We start from the raw sequence: 23,998 nt of genomic DNA, 5'->3' as shown, positions 1-23,998 counted from the left end.
TTGTTTACTTCTGCTTCAGTTTTCTCATCAATAAAAAGAGAACCATAGTGACAGCTTCCTTGTAGCATTGTTAATAAGGATAGAATTACTTAGCAGGTGAATCTTACATGGATTCCATGGTCCTCTATCTCTGAACTCATCTCGCTGTATTAAATCTATAGTCATCCCTCTGTGATCACTAAAGCTGATTCTCCCTAGACTGATTTTAAGTGTAGGGTTAGAAATACCCCTAAAGAAATGTTTCTTTAAATTATTTGAGGGAAGACGGAGTGCTGAAGACATAATGGAAATCACCCTATCTGCATGCCACTTTCACTAATGGAGAAATTGTGCTGCTATTTTGTCGATTAGCTATATAAATAAATTTGCCGCCTTTTCCTTTTTCCAATTTCATCTACAACATAGACAATCACTGAGTCTTTACTGCCTTCATTCCAAAGCCAAAAAAGTTAAAGTGGTTCTTTTTAAAATATTTATTGTATACTAAGGAAAATAATATTAGAGTAACTCTGTGACCACTATACTGTGTAAGACTTATAAAGAAGGATGGTAGAAATCACCTACAACTCCCTTCAAGAAGGTTATTGTTATTCCTGTTCTGCCTCTCAAATCTCAAATTGCACAGAGTGAACAGATGACAGACGGGTTTTAAGTCCAAACAATAAGAAAGCGTCCAGGGAATTAAAGAAATCAAATATATCCAGGGATGATATGCATTTTCATCTGAGATTCTCATAAGACAGAGTGAGAGAGAAGGTTCATACCTTGAGGAGAGGAAAAAGACAAAGAAAGGTACAGACACCACCAGCTGCAGGGTACGCCATTCTCGAAAGACAAAAGCCAGTCCTCCCAGCATTATCTGTCCAATACTAAAGGCACAGCATATCAATGTTAATACCAGGGCTTTTGACTGAGACCTTGTCCACTCTACCACTGAAAGAAAGTAAAATTGGGATATTAATGTCACATAAAGGTGAAATTGCAAGATCAAACTCAAGGCTTGGAAAATGGAGAAGGCCAAAATTGTTGACTTACTGAGCATACAGGTATTTACTATGACAACCACAGCAGAACAACCTGACCAAAAGCGTAGTGAGCAGTAAATGAGGAAGGCGGGAGCAAAGGCTGCACAGGTCCCAGAGATGGCAAGTTGCAGGAAACACCACCTCAGAATCAACTTTCGCCCAAACCTAAGAAACAGAGACTGAACTTAAATTACGGGAGTAATGATAATTTTTGGTAAAATATTAAGAAAACAAAAGTATACTTTGAAATTTAAAGAGTGTTCTAGCAAGTGATTCTTGGTACCTGAAAGCCTAAAAAAAACAAGAGTTAAGTCAACAACGGAAATCTCCTCAAATTAACACTCATTGTGTATGATACAGACTGACAATAACAAAACTTCACCATCCAATCACCAAGAGGCCTGTGACACCAAGTGATACCACATAAAAGAAACTGTGATGTTGCAAACTGGAATATAGCGTAAGCATTCATGGGATAGCATGTGTATTTAGCACAGTAGACAGTCTATATAGTGTCAATAACACAAGAGACCTGAAAGTATATTCGGGTTCTAGGACCAGACAGGTTAAGGCTAAACAGATGCAAAAGATCAGTGGGACATTGCATCAAAGTGGTTGATGATTTATGTAAGTCACTCTTTGATGAATCGGGATTTATAGCAATGTGTTTCTTAGAACAGAATATAAGAGCATTATAACCCAGACAGAGGATATTATGTAAATTTCTCAGAGGAAAAAATTATGTAAGATAGAGAATGAAGTGAAATAAGGTGAAGGACAAATAAGAAAAAGGGAATTCTGTGTTCCACGGGTGTCAAGAAAAGGGAAACTTAATGGATACAACTTGCACTAAACAAGATGTGCTAACATATATGCCCAGGAATAAAAGCTAATACACACATTTTGGGTTTGGGAATTCCTCTGCAATACTTGAAACTGAATTCTTCAAAAATTCAAATAATCCCCACAAAAGGCAGAAAATGTGAATCATAGGAAAATACAAAACATCAAATAATCACAAACATTATCATCATCAAGAATATGACACAGAAAACAAAAAAAATGAAATGGTAGAAACAATCACAGGAAATAATTGCTACATCTATGAAACAGAGATAACACAATGGGTTAAAAAAAGAGAAAATTTCTTGCTGCCCACTATAGTACTTATGGTAGCTATATTTTTAGTTTTTTAAGGAACCTCCAAACTGTTTTCCATAGTGGCGGTACCAACTTATATTCCCACCAACAGTGCAGGAGAGTTCCCTTTTCTCCACACCCTCTCCAACATTTGTTGTTTCCAGATTTTCTGATGATGGCCATTCTGACCCATGTGAGGTGATACCTCATTGTGGCTTTGACTTGCATTTCTCTGATGATTAGTGATGTTGAGCATCTTTTCATGTGTTTGTTGGCCATCTGTATGTCTTCTTTAGAGCAATGTCTATTTAGGTCTTCTGCCCATTTGTGGATTGGTTTATTGCCTTTTTGGTATTAAGCTTCATGAGCTGCTTGTATATTTTGGAGGTTATTCCTTTGTCCGTTGTTTCATAGGCAACTATTTTTTCCCATTCCGAGGGTTGCCTTTTAGTCTTGTTTATGGTTTCTTTCGCTGTGCAAAAGCTTTTAAATTTCATGAGGTCCCATTTGTTTATTCTTGATTTTATTTCCATGATTCTAGGAGGTGGGTCCAAAGGGATCGTGCTTTGATGGATGTCATAGCTTGTTCTGCCTGTTTTCCTCTAGGAGTTTTATAGTGTCTGGCCTTACATGTAGGTCTTTACTCCATTTGGAGTTTATTGTTGTGGATGGTGTTAGGAAATGTTCTAATTTCATTCTTTTGCATGTAGCTGTCCAATTTTCCCAGCATCACTTATTGAAGAGGCTGTTTTTTTCCATTGTGTATTCTTGCTCCGTTGTCAAAGATAAGATGCCCGTATGTGCTTGGGCTTACCTCTGAGTTCTCTATTCTATTCCATTGATCTTCCTTTCTATTTTTGTGCCAGTACCATACTGTCTTGATCACTATAGCCTTGTAGTATAGTTTGAAGTCAGGAAGCCTGATTCCACCAACTCCATTTTTCCTTCTCAAGATTGCTTTGGCTATTCGGGGTCTTTTGTGTTTCCACACAAATCATAAGATTTCTTGCTCTAGTTCTGTGAAAAATGCCATTGGTAATTTGATCGGGATTGCATTGAATCTGTAAATTGCTTTGGATAGTATAGTCATTTTCACAATGTTGATTCTTCCAATCCAGGAACATGGTATGTCCCTCCACCTGTTTGTGTCGTCTTTGATTTCTTTCATCAGTGTCTTAAAGTTTTCTGCATACAGATCTTTTGACTCTTTAGGCAGGTTTATTCCTAGGTATTTTATTCTTTTTTTGCTATGGTAAATGGAAGAGTTTCCTTAATTTCTCTTTCTGCTCTTCCATTGTTAGTGTATAGGAATGCAAGAGATTTCTGTGCATTAATTTTGTATCCTGCTGCTTTACTAAATTCATCAATTAGTGCTAGCAGTTTTCTGGTAGAATCTTTAGGGTTTTCTATATATAATATCATGTCATCTGCAAAGAGTGAAAATTTTATTTCTTCTTTTCCAATTTGGATTCATTTTATTTCTTTTTCTTCTCTGATTGTTGTGGCTAAATTTTCCAAAACTATGTTGAATAAGAATGGTGAGAGAGGGTTAATAAAGATGGCGGCGAAGTAGAGAGACATGGAGTGCATCCCTCTCCACAGATGCATTGGGAATGCATGGAAGGATGCAGTCATTCCCACAGAGAACCAGCTGAACACCAGCAGACGGCCTCGGACACCAGAAAGGGCTGCGGGGAGCCCGACATAGCCGTTAGGGAGGCATCTACGACGGCTCAAAGAGGGTGAAGCGGCGGAGCTGTGGCAGACGGGAGGGAGTGAGAAACATACGGAGGGTCCACAGCGCAGCTCAACGTTCCCGGACCGAGACATTGATCCGCGGCTGAACGGAGGGTCCAGGAGCGGGAGCGTGGGAACCGGAGAGCTGGTTCAGGGTGAGAAACATTGTTGCTGGTAGGGTGACGGACCGAGAGCACAGGAGGGAGGAGGTCCGCGGAGAGGGGTGCCCGTCCCTGAGAGCTGCCCGGCCATGATGGCGGCTGGAGACTGCGGGCTCACGGGCAGGGGGGAGGAGCCGCGCGCATAGCCTCTCCCTCTCTTTCGGCACCTCTGCAACAGGCAGTGGAGAGACGCCCTGCGGGCCACCTAAGGTGCTCAGGGATAACAAGCAGCCTCAGGCACTCGGGCGGGGCTAGATTAAAACCCCTTGCAATGCCAGCAGCAGGGAGGCTGCCGAGAGGAAAAAAAAAAAACAAAAAACAACAGCATCAATAAGAATAAAACCCCGAGAGAGGCCCAACTCTAAGACTTTCTGTTTACGCCTGAGCCACCAGCGCCCTCTGCAACAGGCACCTCCAAGCCCGACTGAAACAACAGTGCGCCACTGCTCACTCACTCCCAGGAGAAGGAGCCACTATTGTACCCTCTCCCTCCCCACACACCGAGGCTTACAAACGAACAATAAAGGAACCTCTGCTGGTCACAGAATAATGCAAAAAAAACCCAAGGCAAGGAGAAGGACACTTACAGCTGAGACGCTAAGGAAACAGAAAGAGTAGTATCAATACCTATTGAACTGGTCCATTCTGGGATCAGTTCTGGATTTTTTTTTTTTTTTTTGGATTTATTAAATACGATCTTAGCCCTAAGGGATCTACAAGTTTTATAACATAATTTTTTAATGATATTTTTTATTCTTTTATTTTTTTATTTTTTTTTTATTTTTTGATTTATTAAATACGATCTGAGCCCTAAGCGATCTACAAGTTTTATAACATAATTTTTTAATGATATTTTTATTCTTTTATTTTTTTTATTTTTTTTTTATTTTTTGATTTATTAAATATGATCTGAGCCCTAAGGGATCTATAAGTTTTATAACATAATTTTTTAATGATATTTTTTATTCTTTTTTTTTTTTTTTTACCTTTATATATACTTTTATATCTAGCTAAGTTTTTGGTAGTACGGACAAAATATCTCTCATACTTTCCTTTCATCCCTATCTTTAATACATTTCTATTCCTTTCTTTTTATTTGCATATTTCCAACCACATTACGCTCTTCTGTTCCCATTTCTTCCAGCCTTTTTAAACTTATTTTATCTTAACATACTTATAAGCAACACTATCGGTCTGCTCAGACTCCTTGCTCTATTCTCCAGATGACGCACTGCCTTGGTATTTAATATTAGGCTTTTGTCTTTATCTTAGTTCTTAGTACAGTTGTCTAATTACATTCTGAGAATCTCCATTCTCTCTGGTGGTACTCCAGCTCTTTTCTATATTTGATCCTAGCTTACAAAATCTCCCTGGATTGATGTTTGTAGGTGTAGGGTGTTATTTGTTGTTTGTTTGCTTTTGCTTTTGTCTCTGATTTGTTCTGTTTCAGTTGTCAATTTCTGCTGGGTTTCTCTTTGAATATCTGATAGCACACTGGGGTTCTGTCAGGTCTTTCTAGAGCCTTATGTCCTAACGGATTCAGTAATTGTGTGTCTTATATATGTATGTGTTTCCTAGATTTAATATTCGTTTAATCCAATACTTGCACATTAGTCTGAGGCTTGGACAGTCTTCTATAAACACCTCTATCACCAGGACAAGTAACCCCAAAAGTTTGGACAACCATGAGGAAACAAAGAAACACCATGCAGGCAAAGGAGCAGGAAAAAAACCCACAAGACCAAATAAATGAAGAGGAAATAGGAAAAATGCCGAAAAAGATTTAGAGTAATGATAGTAAAAATGATACAAAATCTCGATAACAAAATAGAGAAAGTACAAGAAACAGTTCATAAGAACTCAGAAAAACAAACAGCAATGGATAACAAAATAACTGAAATTAAAAATACTCTAGATGCTATAACCAGCAGAATGACTGAGGCAGAAGAACGAATAAGTGAGTTGGAAGATAGAATGGGGGAAATAACTGCCACAGAGCAGGAAAAAGAAAAAAGAATAAAAAGATTAGAAGACAGTTTCCGAGACCTCAGTGATAACCTTAAACGTACCAACATTCGAATTATAGGCATCCCAGAAGAAGAAGAAAACAAGAAAGGGTCTGAGAAAATATTTGAAAAGGTTATAGTGGAAAACTTCCCCAACATGGGAAAGGAAATAATTAACCAAGTCCAAGAAGCACAGAGAGTCCCATACAGAATAAACCCAAGGAGAAATACATCAAGACACATATTAATCAAACTAATGACAATTAAACACAAAGAAAAAATATGAAAAGCATCAAGAGAAAAGCAACAAACAACATGTAAGGGAAAACCCATCAGGATAACAGCTGACCTTTCTACAGAAACTCTGCAGGCCAGAAGGGAATGGCAGGATATACTGAAAGTCCTGAAAGAGAGAAACCTACAGCCAAGAATCCTCTACCCAGCAAGAATCTCATTCAGATTTCAGGGAGAAATCAAAAGCTTTCCAGACAAGCAAAAGTTAAGAGAATTCAGCACCACCAAACCAGCCTTACAACAAGTGCTAAAGGAACTTCTCTAAGTAGGAAACACAAGAAAAGGAAAACACCTACAAATACAAACACAAAACAATTAAGAAAATGGGAATTGGAACACACATGTCAATAATCACTTTAAATGTCAATGGATTAAATGCTCCAACCAAAAGACACAGAGTGGCTGAATGGATCCAAAAACAAGACTCTTCTATATGCTGCCTACAAGAAACCCACTTCAGACCAAGGGATACATATAGACTGAAAGGAAAGGGATGGAAAAAGAGATTCCATGCACATGGAAGTCAAAAGAAAGCTGGAGTAGCAATACTCATATCAGACAAATTAGACTTGAAAGTAAAGAATATTAAAAGAGACAAGGAAGGACACTACATAATGATCAAGGGATCCATCCAAGAAGAACATATCACAATGGTAAATATCTATGCCCCCAATATAGGAGCACCTCAATACATAAGGCAAATGCTAACAGCTATAAAAGGGGACATCAAAAGTAACACAATAATAGTGGGAGACTTGAACACCCCACTTACATCAATGGACAGATCATCCAAACAAAAAATAAACAAAGACACACAAGCTTTAAATGACACATTAGACCATCTCGACTTCATTGATATTTATAGGACATTCCATCCAAAAACGACAGACTACACTTTCTTCTCAAATGCACACGGAACATTTTCCAGGATAGATCGCATCTTGGGTCACAAATCAAACCTCAGCAATTTCAAGAAAATTGAAATCATATCAAGCATCTTCTCAGACCACGCCATGAGACTAGATATCAATTACAGGAAAAAAACTGCAAAAAATACAAACACATGGAGGCCAAACAATTCACTCTTAAACAACCAAGGAATCACTAAAGAAATCAAAGAGGAAATCAAAAAATATCTAGAAACAAATGACAACGAAAACACAACAACCCAAAACCTATGGGATGCGGCAAAAGCAGTTCTAAGAGGGAAGTTTATAGCAATACAGTCCTACCTTAAGAAACAAGAAAATGATCGAATAAACAACCTAACCTTACACCTCAAACAACTAGAGAAAGAAGAACAAAGAAACCTCAATGTGAGCAGAAGGAAAGAAATCATAAAGATCAGAGCAGAAATAAATGAAAAAGAAAGGACAGAAACCATAAGAAAAATAAATAAAACTAAAAGCTGGTTCTTTGAGAAGATTAACAAAATTGATAAACCATTAGCCAGACTCATCAAGAAAAAAAGGGTGAAGATGCAAATCAACAGAATTAGAAATGAAAAAGGAGAAGTAACAACGGACACCTCAGAAATACAAAAAATCATGAGAGACTACTACAAGCAACTATATGCCAATCAATTGGATAACCTGGAAGAAATGGATACATTCTTAGAAAAATACAATCTTCCAAGACTGAACCAGGAAGAAATAGAAACCATGAACAGACCAATCACAAGTACGGAAATTGAGGCAGTGATTAAAAATCACCCAACACACAAAAGCCCAGGACCAGATGGGTTCACGGGCGAATTCTATCAAACATTTCGAGAAGAGTTAACACCTATCCTTCTCAAACTCTTCCAAAATATTGCAGAAGGTGGAACACTCCCAAACTCATTCTATGAGGCCACCATCACCCTGATACCAAAACCAGGCAAAGATGTCACAAAAAAAGAAAACTACAGACCAATATCACTGATGAATATAGATGCAAAAATCCTCAACAAAATACTAGCGAACAGACTCCAACAGCACATTAAAAAAATCATACACCATGATCAAGTGGGGTTTATCCCTGGGATGCAAGGATTCTTCAATATACACAAATCAATCAACGTGATACATCATATCAACAAATTGAAGGATAAAAACCATATGATCATTTCAATAGATGCAGAAAAAGCTTTTGACAAAGTTCAACACCCATTTATGATAAAAGCTCTCCAGAAAATGGGCATAGAAGGAAATTACCTCAACATAATAAAAGCCATATATGAAAAACCAAAAGCCAACATCGTTCTTAATGGGAAAAAACTGGAAGAATTCCCTCTAAGAACAGGAACAAGACAAGGGTGTCCACTCTCACCACTATTATTCAACATAGTTTTGGAAGTTTTAGCCACAGCAATCAGAGAAGAAAAAGAAATCAAAGGAATCCAAATTTGAAAAGAAGTAAAATTGTCACTCTTTGCAGATGACATGATATTATATATAGAAAACCTGAAAGACTCTACCAGAAAACTGCTAGCACTAATTGATGAGTTTAGTAAAGTATCAGGATACAAAATTAATGCACAGAAATCTCTTGCATTCCTATACACTAACAACGGAAGAGCAGAAAGAGAAATTAAGGAAACTCTCCCATTCACCATTGCAACCAAAAGAATAAAATACCTAGGAATAAACCTGCCTAAGGAGGCAAAAGATCTGTATGCAGAAAACTTTAAGACATTGATGAAAGAAATCAAAGACGACACAAACAGATGGAGGGACATACCATGTTCCTGGATTGGAAGAATCAACATCGTGAAAATGTCTGTACTACCCAAAGCAATTTACAGATTCAATGCAATCCCGATCAAATTACCAATGGCATTTTTCACAGAACTAGAGCAAGCAATCTTACGATTTGTATGGAAACGCAAAAGACCCCGAATAGCCAAAGCAATCTTGAGAAGGAAAAATGGAGTTGGTGGAATCAGGCTTCCTGACTTCAAACTATACTACAAGGCCATAGTGATCAAGACAGTATGGTACTGGCACAAAAATAGAAAGAACAATCAATGGAATAGAATAGAGAACTCAGAAGTAAGCCCAAACACATATGGGCACCTTATCTTTGACAAAGGAGGCACGAGTATACAATGGAAAAAAGACAGCCTCTTCAATAAGTGGTGCTGGGAAAATTGGACAGCAACATGTAAAAGAATGAAATTAGAACACCTCCTAACACCATACACAAAAATAAACTCCAAATGGATTAAAGACCTACATGTAAGGCCAGACACTATAAAACTCCTAGAGGAAAACATAGGCAGAACACTCTAGGACATCCTTCAAAGCAACATCCTTTTGGACCCACCTCCTAGAATCATGGATATCAAATCAAGAATAAACGAATGGGACCTCATGAAACTTAAAAGCTTTTGCACAGCAAAAGAAACCATAAACAAGACTAAAAGGCAACCCTCAGAATGGGAAAAAATAATTGTCTATGAAACAACATTCAAAGGATTAACCTCCAAAATATACAAACAGCTCATGAAGCTTAGCACCAAAAAAGCAAATAACCCAATCCACAAATGGGCAGAAGACCTAAATAGACATTTCTCCAAAGAAGACATACAGATGGCCAACAGACACATGAAAAGATGCTCAACATCACTCATCATCAGAGAAATGCAAATCAAAGCCACAATGAGGTATCACCTCACACCAATCGGAATGGCCATCATCAGAAAGTCTGAAAACCACAAATGTTGGAGAGGGTGTGGAGAAAAGGGAACTCTCCTGCACTGTTGGTGGGACTGTAAGTTGGTACAGCCACTATGAAAAAACTATTTGGAGGTTCCTTAAAAAACTACAAATAGAACTACCATATGATCCAGTCATCCCACTTCTGGGCATATACCCAAAGAAAACCATAATCCCAAAAGAAACTTGTACCATAATGTTTATTCCAGCACTATTTACAATAGCCAGGACATGGAAGCAACCTAAATGCCCATCAACAAATGAATGGATACAGAAGATGTGGCATATATATACAATGGAATATTACTCAGCTATAAAAAGGGATGAGATGGAGCTATATGTAATGAGGTGGATAGAACTACAATCTGTCATACAGAGTGAAGTAAGTCAGAAAGAGAAGGACAAATATTGTATGCTAACTCACATATACGGAATCTAAAAATGGTAGATGAACTCAGTGACAAGAATAAGGATGCAGATACCGAGAATGGACTGGAGAACTCGAGGTATGGGAGGGGGCGGGGGGTGAAGGGGAAGCTCAGACGAAGCGAGAGAGTAGCACAGACATATATATACTACCAACTGTAAAATAGTCAGTGGGAAGTTGTTGTATAACAAAGGGAGTCCAACTCGAGGATGGAAGATGCCTTAGAGGACTGGGGCAGGGAGGGTGGGGGTACTTGGGGGGGGAGTCACGGAAGGGAGGGAATACGGGGATATGTGTATAAAAACAGATGATTGAACATGATGTACCCCCCCAAAAAAAAAAAAAAAAAAAGAATGGTGAGAGTGGACACCCTTGTCTTTTTCCTGTTCTAAGAGGGAATTCTTTCAGTTTTCCCCATTTAGAAGGATGTTGGTTGTCAGTTTCTCATATATGGCTTTGATTATATTGAGGTAATTTCCTTCTATGCCCATATTCTAGAGAGCTTTTATCATAAATGGTTTTTGAATTTTGTCAAAAGCTTTTTCTGCATCTATTGAGATCATCAAATGGTTTTTATCCTTCAATTTGTTGATATGATGTATCACATTGATTTGTGTATATTGATGAATCCTTGCATCCCAGGGATAAACCCCACTTGATCATGGTGGATGATTTTTTTAATGTGCTGTTGGATTCCATTAGCTAGTATTTAATGGAGGATTTTTGCACGTATATTCATCAGTGATATTGGTCTGTAATTTTCTTTCTTTGTGACATCTTTGCCTGGTCCTGGTATCAGGTTGATGGTGGCCTCATAGAATGAGTTTGGGAGTGTTCCTCCTTCTGCTATATTTTGGAAGAGTTTGAGAAGATAGGTGTTAGCCCTTCTCTAAATGTTTGATAGAATTTGCCTGTGAATCCATCTGGCCCTGGGCTTTTGTGTGTTGGGAGATGTTTAATCACTGCCTCAATTTCCATACTTGTGATTGGTCTGTTCCTAGTTTCTATTTCTTCCTGGTTCAGTCTTGGAAGATTGTATTTTTCTAAGAATGTATCCATTTCTTCCAGGTTATCCAATTGATTGGCATATAGTTGCTTGTAGTAGTCTCTCATGATGTTTTGTATTTCTGAGGTGTCTGTTGTTACTTCTCCTTTTTCATTTCTAATTCTGTTGATTTGCATCTTCTCCCTTTTTTTCTTGATGAGTCTGGCTAATGGTTTATCAATTTTGTTTATCTTCTCAAAGAACCAGCTTTTAGTTTCAATAATTTTTGCTACTGCTTCTTTCCTCTTTTTTTTTTCCATTTATTTCTGCTCTGATCTTTATGATGTCTTTCCTTCTGCTCATTTTGGGGTTTCTTTGTTCCTTTTCTAATTGTTTAAGGTGTAAGGTTAGGTTATTTATTTAGTATTTTTCTTGTTTCTTAAGGTAGGACTGTATTGCTATAAACTTCCCTCTTAGAACTGCTTTTGCTGCATCCCATAGCTTTTGGGTTGTTGTGTCTTCATTGTCATTTGTTTCTAGATATTTTTTGATTTCCTCTTCAATTTCTTTAATGATTTCTTGGTTGTTTAATAGTGAATTGTTTGGCCTCCATGTGTTTGTATTTTTTGCAGTTTTTTCCTGTAAGTGATATCTAATCTCATGAGTTGTGATCTGAGAAGATGCTTGATATGATTTCAATTTTCTTGAAATTGCTGAGGTTTGATTTGTGACCCAAGATGTGATCTATCCTGGAAAATATTCCATGTGCACTTGAGAAGAAAGTGTATTCTCTCATTTTTGGATGGAATGTCCTATAAATATCAATTAAGTCAAGAAAGTCTAATGTGTCATTTAAAGCTTGTGAGTCTTTATTTATTTTCTGTTTGGATGATCTGTCCATTGATGTAAGTGGTGTGTTCAAATCTCCTACTATTACTGTGTTACTGTCAATTTCCCCTTTTATGGCTGTTAGCATTTTCCTTATGTATTGACGTGCTCCTATGGTGGGGGCATAGATATTTACCCTTGTGATATGTTCTTCTTAGATGGATCCCTTGATCATTATGTAGTGTCCTTCCTTGTCTCTTTTAATAGTCTTTACTTTCAAGTCTAATTTGTCTGATATGAGTATTGCTACTCCAGCATTCTTTTGACTTCCATTTGCATGGAATATCATTTTCCATCCCCTTACTTTCCGCCTATATGTATCCCTTGGTCTGAAGTGGGTTTCTTGTAGGCAGCATATAGAAGTGTTTTGTTTTTGTATCCATTCAGCCAGTCTATATCTCCTGCTTGGAGCATTTAAACCATTTACATTTAAGGCAGTTATTGTCATGTGTGTTCCAATTCGCATTTTCTTAATTGTTTTGGGGTTTTTTTTGTAGGTGTTTTCCTTTTCTTGTGTTTCCTACTTAGAGAAGTTCCTTTAGCAATTGTTGTAAGGCTGGTTTGGTGGTGCTGAACTCTCTTAACTTTTGGTTGTCTGTGAAGCTTTTCATTTCTCCATCAAATCTGAATGAGATTTTTGCTGGGTAGAGTATTCTTGGCTGTAGGTTTCTCTCTTTCAGGACTTTCAGTATATCCTGCCATTCCCTTCTGGCCTGCAGACTTTCTGTAGAGAGGTCAGCTGTTATCCTTATGGATTTTCCCTTATATGTTGTTTGTTGCTTTTCTCTTGCTGCTTTTCATATTTTTTCTTTGTGTTTAATTGTCATTAGTTTGATTAATATGTGTCTTGATGTATTTCTCCTTGGGTTTATTCTGTATGGGACTCTCTGTGCTTCTTGGACTTGGTGAATTATTTCCTTTCCCATGTTGGGGAAGTTTTCCACTATAACCTCTTCAAATATTTTCTCAGACCCTTTCTTGTTTTCTTCTTTTTCTGGGATGCCTATAATTCGAATGTTGGTACGCTTAATGTTATCACTGAAGTCTCTGAGACTGTCTTCCATTCTTTTTATTCTTTTTTCTTTTTCCTGCTCTGTGACAGTTATTTCCCCCATTCTCTCTTCCAACTCACTTATTCGTTCTTCTGCCTCAGACATTCTGCTGGTTATACTATCTAGAGTATTTTTAATTTCAGTTATTTTGTTATCCATTGCTGTTTGTTTTTCTGAGTTCTTATGAACTGTTTCTTGTACTTTCTCTATTTTGTTATCGAGATTTTGTATCATTTTTACTATCATTACTCTGAATTCTTTTTCAGGCATTTTTCCTATTTCCTCTTCATTAATTTGTCTCACAGGTTTTTTTCCCTACACCTTTGCCTGTGTGGTGTTTCTTTGTTTCCTCATGGTAGTCCAAACTTCTGAGGTTGCTTGTCCTGGTGATATAGGGGTTTATAGAAGACTGTCCAAGCCCCAGACTAATGTCTGAGTGTTAGGTTAAACAAATACTAAGTCTAGGAAACACATACATGTATAAGACACACAATTACTGAATCCATTAGGACATAAGGCTCTGGAAAGACCTGACAGAAGAACCCCAGTATGCTATCAGATATTCAAAGAGAAAACCAACAGAAATTGAAAACCAAAACAGAACAAAACAGAAACAAAAGCACAAACAAACAAACAAATAACACCTTATACTTACAAACACAAATCCAGGGAGATATTGAAAGCTAGGATCAAATATAAAAAGGAGCTAGAATAGCACCAGACAGAATGGAGAGTCTCAGAATGAAATTAGACAATTGTACTAAGAACTAAGATAAAGACAAAAACCTAATATTAAATACCAAGGCAGTGTGTCATCTGGAGAATAGAGCAAGGAGTCTGAGCAGATCGATAATGTTGCTTATAAGTATGTTAAGATAAAATAAACTAAAAATGGATGGAAGGCAGGGGAACAGAAAATCGTAATGAGCCTGGTAATATGTAAATAAAAAGAAGGGAATAAAAATGTATAAAGGATAGAGATGAAAGGAAGGTAGGAGAGATATATAGTCTGTACTACCAAAAACTTAGCTAGAAATAGAAGGATATAAAAAGGCTAGAAATAAAAATAAAATAAAAAATAGAATAAAAAATATGTGTTATAAAACTTATAGATCCCTTAGGACTAAGATCATAATTAATAAAGAAAAAAACTGGAACTGATCCCAGAATGAACTAGTTCAATAGAATTGATACTAACATTTCTGTTTCCTTAGAGTCTCAGCTGTAAGTTTCCTTCTACTCACCTTGGGTTTTTTTGTATTATTCTGCGACCCACAGAGCTTCCTTTATTTTTCGTCTGTAGGCATTGGTGTGTGGGGAGGGAGAGGGTACAATAGTGGCTCCTTCCTCTGGGAGTGAGTGAGCAGTGGTGCTCTGCCATTTCAGTTGGGCTTGGAGGTGCCTGTTGCAGAGAGGCGCCAGTGGCTCAGGTGTAAACAGAATGTCTCAGAGTTGGGCCTTTCTCCAGGCTTATTTGTTCTTGGCAGCCTCCCTGTTGCCAGCATTCCAAGGGGTTTTAAGCTAGACCTGCCCGAGGGTCTAAGGGTCCCTGTATCCCTGAGCACCTTAGGTGGCCCACAGGGGTCCCTCCACTGCCTGCTGCAGGTGCCAAAAGAGAGAGAGAGGCTATGCCCATTGCTCCTCCTCCCCTGCCCATGAGCCTGCAGCATCCAGCTGCCATCATGGCTGGGCATTTCTCAGGGGCAGTCACTCCTCTCCGCGGACCTCTTCCCTCCTGTCCTCTCAGTCCATCACCTTACTGGCAACAGTTTTTCTCACCTTGAACCAGCTCTCCAGTTCCCACAATCCCACTCCCAGACCCTCTGTTCAGCTGTGAATTGACATCTCAGTCCTGGAACGCTGAGCTGTGATGCCGACCCTCCATGTGTTTCTTACTCCCTCCCATCTGCCACAGCTCAGCTACTTCACCCTTTTTGAGCAGTCGTCCACTATAGTACCTAAAATAGTATAGGTTGAAAGTAAGTTGACAGAAAAAGATATACAATTCAAATAGTAATAATACGGTGGCTGGAGTCTTCATATTATCATTGAATAAAACATATTTCAAAACAAAATTCCTTTCCAGAAATAATAATGCTGAAAATGTCAACTGTTTTTTTATTCAATAAAAGTTTGAATACATGAGACAAAGTTGAAAGAATTAGATACAGAGTTCATAACAATAGTTGGAATTATATTTGGAAGTTTTTACTACTTAAAGATAGATACAATATGGTACCTGCCATTTTAATCTTTTTTAGATATACAATTCTGTGGTTAATTACATTCATCATATTGTGCAACCATCACAATTATCTTTTTCTAAAACATTTTCATCAACACAGCAGAAATTCCATTACAATTAACCAATAACTTCCATCCCCCCTGCCCTCTTATCCCTCTAAGAGCTCTAATCTACTTTCTCTCTTCATTAATTTGCCTAATCTTGATATTTCATATAAGTGGATACGCACAACAATTGTCCTTTTGTGCCTGGCTTATTTCATTTAGCATAATTTTTTCCAGGTCCTCTCATGTTGTACCATATACCAGAACTTCATTGATTTTTCTGGATGAATAATATCCTATTGTGTATATATACCATATTTTATCTATCCATTAATCTGTTGATGAATACTTAGATTGTGACCTTTAGCTATTGTAAGCAATGTTGTAAAGAACACTGATGTACAACTATCTAAGTCCCTGTTTTTAGAGTGTATACATAGGAATGGGATTGCTGGTTCATATGGCAATTCTATGTTTAAGTATTTAAGGCTCTGCCAAGCTGTTTTCCACAGTGGCTTCACCACTCTACATTCCACCATTAACAGTGGTGGAAACTGAAACAAAAATTTCAGTTTCTCCACATGCTCACTAACACTTGCTATTTCTAGTTTTTTGTTGATGTACAGTTGACTTACAATATTATATTAGTTTCTGACATACAGCACAGTGATTCAGTGTTTTTGTAGCTTATACTCCATGATAAGTTACTTTAAGATAATGGGTATAATTCCCTGTGCTATAAAATATATCCATGTTGCTTGTCTCTTCTATGCACAGTAGTTTTATGTGTTAATCCCACACTCATAATTTCACCCTCCCCACTTCCCTTTCCCTTTTGGTAAATACTATTTTGTTTTATATATCTGTGAGTCTGTTTCTGTTTTGCATATTCATTCATTTGTATTACTTTTTGGATTCTACATACAAATGATGTTGTAGAGTATTTTTCTTTCTCTGTCTGACATTTCACTAAGCATAATATTCTCTAGGTCCATCCATATCGATGCAAAAGGCAGAATTTCATTCTCATTAGGGCTGAGTAATATTCCAGTGTACATATATAACACATATTCTTTATCCATTCATCTGTTGATGGTTACATGATTTGCTCCCATGTAAAGGCTATTAGAAATACTGCTGCTATGAATATTGGGGTGCACAGACCTTTTTGAATAAGCGTTTTTGTGTTTTTTCTTGATATATACCCAGGAGTGGAATTGCTGGGTCACATGGTAGCTACATTTTTAATGTTTTGAGAAAACTCCATACTGTTTTCTACACTGGGTACACCAGTTTACACTCCCACTAAGAGTTTACATGGGTTCTCTTTTCTCCACATTCTCACAAACATTTGTTATTTGTGTTCTTGCTAATGATAGCCATCTGACATGGATGACATGATATCTTGCTGTGGTTTTAATTGGCATTTCCCTAATGATTAATGCTGTTGAGAAGTTTTCATGTGCCTTTTAGCAATAATGAAAGTCTACTTTGGAATAACACCCATTCAGCTCTGCCCGTTTTTGTTGGGTTTTTTGTTTGTTTGATGTTGACTTGTACGAGCTGTTCATACATTTGGATATTAACCCCTTACCAGTTATATCACTTGCTAATATTTTCTCCCATTCAACAGGTTGTCATTTTGTTTGGTCAATGGTTTCCTTTGCTATACAAATGCTTTTAAGTTTAATTAAGTCCTAATTGTTTATTTTTGCTTTTATTTCCTTTGCTTTAGGAGACAGACCAAAAAAAAAAAATTCCTACACTTTATGTCAAAGATTGTTCTGCCTTTCTGTACTTCTGGAAGTTTTATGGTTTCTGGTTGCACATTTAGGTCTTTAACCCATTTTAGTTTTTTGGTTTTTATTATATATGTTTTTAGACACTCTTCTAATCTCAGTAAAATTTATTGAAGAGACTGTATTATTCATTGTATGCTCTTTCCTGCTTTGTCATTAATTAATTGACCATAAGTGTGTAGGTTTATTTCTGAGCTCTCCATTCTGTTCTATTGATCTGTGTTTCTGTTTAATGTGCCAGTATCATACTGTTTTGATTACTGTAGCTTTGTAATATAGTCTGAAGTCAGAGACCATGATTCCTACAACTCTATTCTTCTTTCTCAAGTTCATTTTAGCTATTGAGGGTCTTTTGTGTTTTGATACAAATTTTAAAATTATTTGTTATCATTCCGTGAAAAATGCCATTGGTAACTTAATAGGGATTGCACAGACTCTGTAGAATGCCATGGGTAGTATGTTCATTTTAACAATACTTATTCTTCCAAATCATCAATATGGTGGGTCCTTCCATCTGTTTGTGTCCTCTTCAATCTCTTTCATCAGTGTCTTATAGTTTTTTGAGAAAGGTGTTTTACCTCCTTCAGTAAGTCTGTTCCTAGGTATTTATACTTCTTGAAAAAATTGGAAATAGGATTGTTTACTTAATTTCTCTTTTTGATAGTTTTTAGTGTATAGAAATGCAAAAGATTTCTGTATATTACCAAATTCATTGGTGAGCTGTAGTAGTTTTCTGGTGGCATCTGAGGAATTTTTATGAATAGTATGACGTCTGCAAATGGTGACAGTTTTAATTCTTTCATCAAATTTGGATTCTTTAATTTCCTTTTATTGTATGATTGCTGTGGCCAAGACTTTCAATACTACATTGGACAAAAGTGGCAAGAGTGAGTGAGCTTCCTTATTTTGTTCCTGATTTTAGAGGAAATGCTTTCAGTTTTCACTGAGAATGATGTTACCTGTGAGTTTGTCATATATGGTGTTTGTTTTGTTGAAGTATGTTTCCTCTATGCCCTCTTTCTGGAGAGCTTTTTCTCATTAATGGATGTTGACTTTTGTCAAAAGCTTTTTTTCCATCTATTGAGATGATCATATGGTTCTTATTCTTCAGTTTGTTAATGTGGTATATCACATTGCTTGATTGATGGATATTAAAAAATCCTTGCATCCTTGGGATAAATCCCACTTGATTGTGGTGTGTAGTCCTTTTAATGTATTTTTGGATTCAGTTTGATAATATTTTGTTAAGAATTTTTGCAACTAGGTTCATCAGTGATATTGGCCTGTAATTTTTCATTTGTGACATCTTTTTCTGGTTTTCATATCAGGGTGATGCCAGCCTTGTAGAATGAGTTCAGAAGGGTTCCTTCCTCAGCAATTTTTAGGGATAGTTTGAGAAGGATAGATGCTAAATCCTCTCTAAATGTTTGGGAGAATTCTCCTCTGAAGATATTCAGTCCTGAAGTTTTGTTTGCAGGGATTTTTTAAAATTACAGGTTCTATTTCATTTCTAGTGATCTGTCTGTTCCAATTTTTGCCTGTTTCTTCTTGACTTAGTCTGGGCAGACTGCATGTTTCTAGAAATTTATTCATTTCCTCTAGGTTGTCCAATTGTTTGACATATGACTGGTCAAAGAATTCTCTTATGATTTTTTGTTTCTCTGTGGTATCTATTGTTATTTCTCCTGCTTCATTTTTACTTTGCTTATTTGGGTCTTTTCTCTTTTATTCCTGGTGAGCCTGGCCAAGATTTTATCAATTTTGTTTATCTTTTCAAAAAAAAAAAAAAAACACAGTTCTTGGTTCCATTGACATTTTCTATTGTTTTTTAACCTATATCTTATTTATTTTCTTTCTGAAATGTATTACTTCATTCCTTCTGCTGAATGTGGATTTTATTTGTTTTTCTTTCTTGAATTATATGTGGCTGGAGGATAGGTTGTTTATTCAAGATTTTTCTTGTTTCTTGGTGAAGGCCTGTTTCATTATAAACTTCCTTCTTAGAGCTGCTTTTGCTGCACCTCACATATTTTGGAATGTTGTGTATCCCTTTTCATTTGTCTCAAGGCATATTCTAATTTTCTCTTTGGTTTCATCAACAACACGTTGGTTTTTTAGTAGGATGTTGTTTAGTCTTCATGTGTTTGTTCCTTTTCCATTTTTCTTTCTGCATTTGATATCTATATTCACACTGTTGTGGTCAGAACAATTGCTCGATATAATTTCTGTCCTCTCAAATTTGTTGAGGCTTGTTTTGTGGCCAAGTGTGTGATCTTTCCTGGGGAACGTTGCATGTGCCACTTGAAGAGAATGTGTTTTCTTCTTGTCCTTCTCCTCCTCCTCCTCCTCCTCCTCCTCCTCCTCCTCCTCCTCCTCCTCCTCCTGCTTCTGCTTCTTCTGCTTCTTCTGCTTCTTCCACTTCCTCTTCCTCTTCCTCTTCTTCATTTTGGATGTAATGTCCTCCAGATATCAATTAAATCTGACTGGTGTATTGTATCATTTAAGATCATTATTCCCTTACTGATTTTCTCTCTGGATGATCTAGATGTTCATTGATGTCAGTGGGATGTTAAAGTCTCCTACTACTATTGTATTATTCTTAATTTCTCCCTTTATGTCTGTTAGGATTTGCTTTATATATTTAGATACTCCTGCTTTGGGTGCATATGTGTTAACTAGTATAAAATCATGTTCTTGTATCCCTTTATCATTATATAAAGTACTTCTTTGTCTTTTGTTATATATAGACTTTGTTGTAAAGTCTATTTTGTATATGAGTACTGCTGCCCCTGTTTTCTTGTCATTTCTGTTTACATGAAATACGTTTTTCCAACTCTTCACTTTCAGACTCATCCTGAACTGTATCTTGTAGAAAACATACTGAAGGGTCTTTTTATTTTTTCTAATCAGCCATCCTATGTCTTTTGGTTGGAGCATTTAGTCCAGTGGCATTTAAAGTAACCTTTGACAGCTATGTACTTTTGACGTTTTATTACTTGTTTTCTGGTCGTTTTGGTAGATCTTTTGTGTTCGCTTAATCATCTTTTTGTTACACCACTATGATTTGAAGATTTTCTTTAGTAGTATGCTTGGGTTCCTCCCTTTTTGGTTTCTGTATATCTATTGTAGGTTTCTGATTTGTGTTTACAGTGGGACTCATATACATTGACCCATAATTATATCTACTTGTTTTAAAGTGGTTCTTATTAATTTCAAACACATTCTAAGAGATCTAAATTTTTCCCTCTCTCACATTTTGTGTTTTTGATGTCATATGGTATAACTTCATGTGACCCCTTAACTGTTTAGTGTAGTTATAGTTGTTTTTACAATTTTGGGGGGGTATTTTTATCTACATACTGGCATATTTAAATTATCTTAAATCCTTCTTATATATTTGCCTTTCTTATTCATATTCTCCGTTTCCCTTAGATTCTACTTCTTTTCCATTTGGAGAAGACTCTTCAACATTTTTTTGTGGGGTATGTTTAGTATTGATCAATTCATTCAGTTTCTGCATGTCTGTGAAGTCCATTATTTCTCCCTCTATCCTAAATGGTACTCTTGCTTAGTAGAGTATCCTGGGCTGCAGGTTTTCCATTTCATCACTTTGAATACGTCATGTCAGTCCCTGTTGGCCTTCAAACTTTCTGCAGAGTAGTCAGCTGATAGACTTATAGAGATTCCCTTATATGTGACTCTTTGTTTTTCTCTTGTTGCCTTTAACATTTTCTTTAAATTTGCCATTTTGGGACTCCCCTGGTGGAACAGTGGTTAAGAATCTGCCTGCCAGTGCAGGGGACATGGGTTTGATTCCTGGTCTGTGAGGATCCCACATGCCACAGAGCAACTAAGCCTGTGTGCCACAACTACTTAGTGTGTGCTCTAGAGCTCTAAAAACACAACTACTGATCCTGCATGCCACAACTACTGAAGCCTGTATGCTTAGAGCCCGTGCTTCAAGAGTGAAGCCACTGCACTGAGAAGCCCAAGCACTACAGCAAAGATTCACCTCCACTCACCACAACTAGAGAAAGCCCCTGCACAGCAATGAAGACCCAACACAGCCAAAAAATTAATAAATAAATAAAAATTAAAAAAAATTAAATTTGCCATTTTAATTATGATGTCTCTGGGGGACACAGGGTTGGGGGGTCGGGGGGTGAAGGGGAAGCTGGGACAAAGTGAGAGAGTAGCATAGACATATATATACTACCTATGGTAAAATAGATAGCTAGTGGGAAGATGCTGTATAACAAAGGGAGATCAAGTCAATGATGGGTGATGCCTTGGAGGGCCGGGATGGGGAGGGTGTGGGGGAGTCACAGGAGGGAGGAGATATGGGGATATGTGTATAAATACAGCTGATTCACTTTGGTGTACCTCATAAGCTGGTACAAGTGTGTAAAACAAATATATTCCAATAAAGAGCTTAAAAAAATTATGTCTCTTGGTGTGAGTCTCTTTGAGTTTATTTTATTTGGTACCCTCTGTGCTTCTTGTACCTTGATATTTGTTTCCTTCAGGTTTGGCAAGATTTTAAACAATTTCTTCAAATACATTTTTGATCTATTTCTCTCTCTCTCTCTCTCTGGAACCTCTATAATGTTGATACTAATATACTCAATATTATTCCAGAGATCTTGTAGATTGTTTTCATTTTTTGTCTTTCTTTCTGCTCTTCTGAAAGGGTGATTTCCATTATTCTAACTTCCAGATAACTTATGCATTTTTCTGTATCACTTGGTCTGCTATTCATTTCTTCTAGTTTTTTTTATTTTAAATATTGAATTATTTATTTCTTATTAATTCTTTCTTGTATTTTCTAGTTCCTTGTTTAAATAATCAGTCTTTAGAGAAATTCTTTCCTAATTCAGTTAACATTTTTATTACCAATATTTTAAATTCTTTATCTGGTAAATTGTTTATTTCTGACATTATTTTTACTTAGGGGTTATCTCTTGCTCTTTCAATTGAGAGTTGTTCCTCTGCCTTTTCATTTTATTTAGCTTTCTATCCCTTTATGAATTTTAGTGAAACAGTTACTTATTGCAGTCTTGAAAGGGTGTTCTTATGTGGAAGCATCTCTATGAAGACTGCATGTGTCCAGTGCATTTGGTAGGAGGGCTGAATTTGGTGTAGATGCCAGTCACATCTTTCCTAAGGGTGAACTGGCAGCATTCACATTAGTGAGGGTGGGGCTGTGGGTAGAAGAGCTAGAGCCTACTCAGAGTGTGAGGCAGGACTTTCTCTATGCTCAGTGGCCCTCACTGCCTTGTTAGGAGTTTGGCCTGATCCTAAGTTGCTGGATCAGAAGCCTTGAAAGGATTGGGCTCATGCTGGCTATGTTCCTTTTAATTGTGTGTTTTCCCTTCCCCCTACACTGGGACCTTTGCCCCAGAGGAGGAGATTGGTAAAGGAAGTGGGGCTTATGTGCCTACAGAGGTCCAATGCTATGCCTATGTACACCTCTGCAGCTCCACTCAAATGCAGCTCACAGTTGTGTCTTTTACCCAATGGTGCAATACATTTCCAGTGCCATACTGTGGCATGAAGTGAGCAGAACAAGAGCATTCACTTGGCTTAGGCTGGGGTGCACAGTGAGGCAGTGGCAGGAAACCTGGCAGCCACTAGAGCAATCCTCTCTTTGCTCTGTACCCAGGGCAAGGCCCATTTGGGTTTACAGCTGATCCCTTCCCCCAGGTTACATTGCTCCTAGCCATTGGTGGAACTGCTCTGCAGGGCAGCTGAGATACATGTGGTCTCTCTGCATGTTTGGGGGAGGTGTGAGCTGTTGTGGAGCAGCTGCCATCAGAAGACAGGGCTGCATCTGGGGCTCCACTTGAGCAATTACCAACCATGGCTGTTACTTCTCTACCTGGTGTCTGCCCCCATTACTGGTAGGCCTCTGCCTCACAAAGTCAACCCTTTTTCCAGATACTGGTCACCCTAGATAACATGGAGTAATCAGGGCCTAGGCATTTCTTCTGCTCTGGTTGTGGTACACAGTGAGGTATCATGATTAACCCAGCAGCAACTAGAGCAGACCTCCATCCTCCCTGTCTGGTGGCAAGCATGCACTCCTCACAAGTGGAGTCCAGGATTCTCCAGCCTCTATCTGTCCTAGAGACTCTCCAAACAGCCAAGAGGGCTTGTCTCCTCCATACAGCACCCCAGAACTGAAATGCCCAGGACCTAGACTCACCCAGTTCCCAGTGGAAATGTGTGCCCATGCAACCTCCCTTTTTCTCTGAATCCCCTCACAGGAGCACATGTTCTGACTCAGTCACTTTCTTCTCATCCTACCTGATTAAATGTGTAATTACATGTCTCACAGCCTTAGTTATAGAACAGTCCTTCCAATTTCCAGGTAGTTTTCACTGAGAATTGTTCTACATGTAAATATATTTCCTTAAATATATATTGATTGGCAAGGAGGCAAGCTCCACATCCTCTTGCTCCACCACCTAGATCTCTCTCTGATTTCACATTTTCAT

The 23,998-nt window shown here is 37.6% G+C and overlaps 1 protein-coding gene across 1 annotated transcript in view; it reads right to left on the bottom strand.

Annotated features, from left to right (window-relative positions):
• The window catches only part of LOC130849158 (solute carrier family 22 member 10-like), a 47,576-nt gene that overhangs the window by 13,998 nt on the left and 9,580 nt on the right, over positions 1–23,998 (bottom strand). Inside the window, exons 3-4 of the mRNA XM_057727821.1 lie at positions 1,036–1,190; positions 765–933 (exon numbers count right to left, since the gene is read on the bottom strand). Of these exons, the coding sequence (XP_057583804.1) occupies positions 765–933; positions 1,036–1,190 (324 nt within the window). The remainder of the gene's footprint in view (positions 1–764; positions 934–1,035; positions 1,191–23,998) is intronic.

This window comes from Hippopotamus amphibius, chromosome 3 (genome assembly GCF_030028045.1).
Source record: "Hippopotamus amphibius kiboko isolate mHipAmp2 chromosome 3, mHipAmp2.hap2, whole genome shotgun sequence".
NCBI lineage: Eukaryota > Metazoa > Chordata > Mammalia > Artiodactyla > Hippopotamidae > Hippopotamus > Hippopotamus amphibius.
This window is presented reverse-complemented; position numbering and strand designations above follow the sequence as displayed.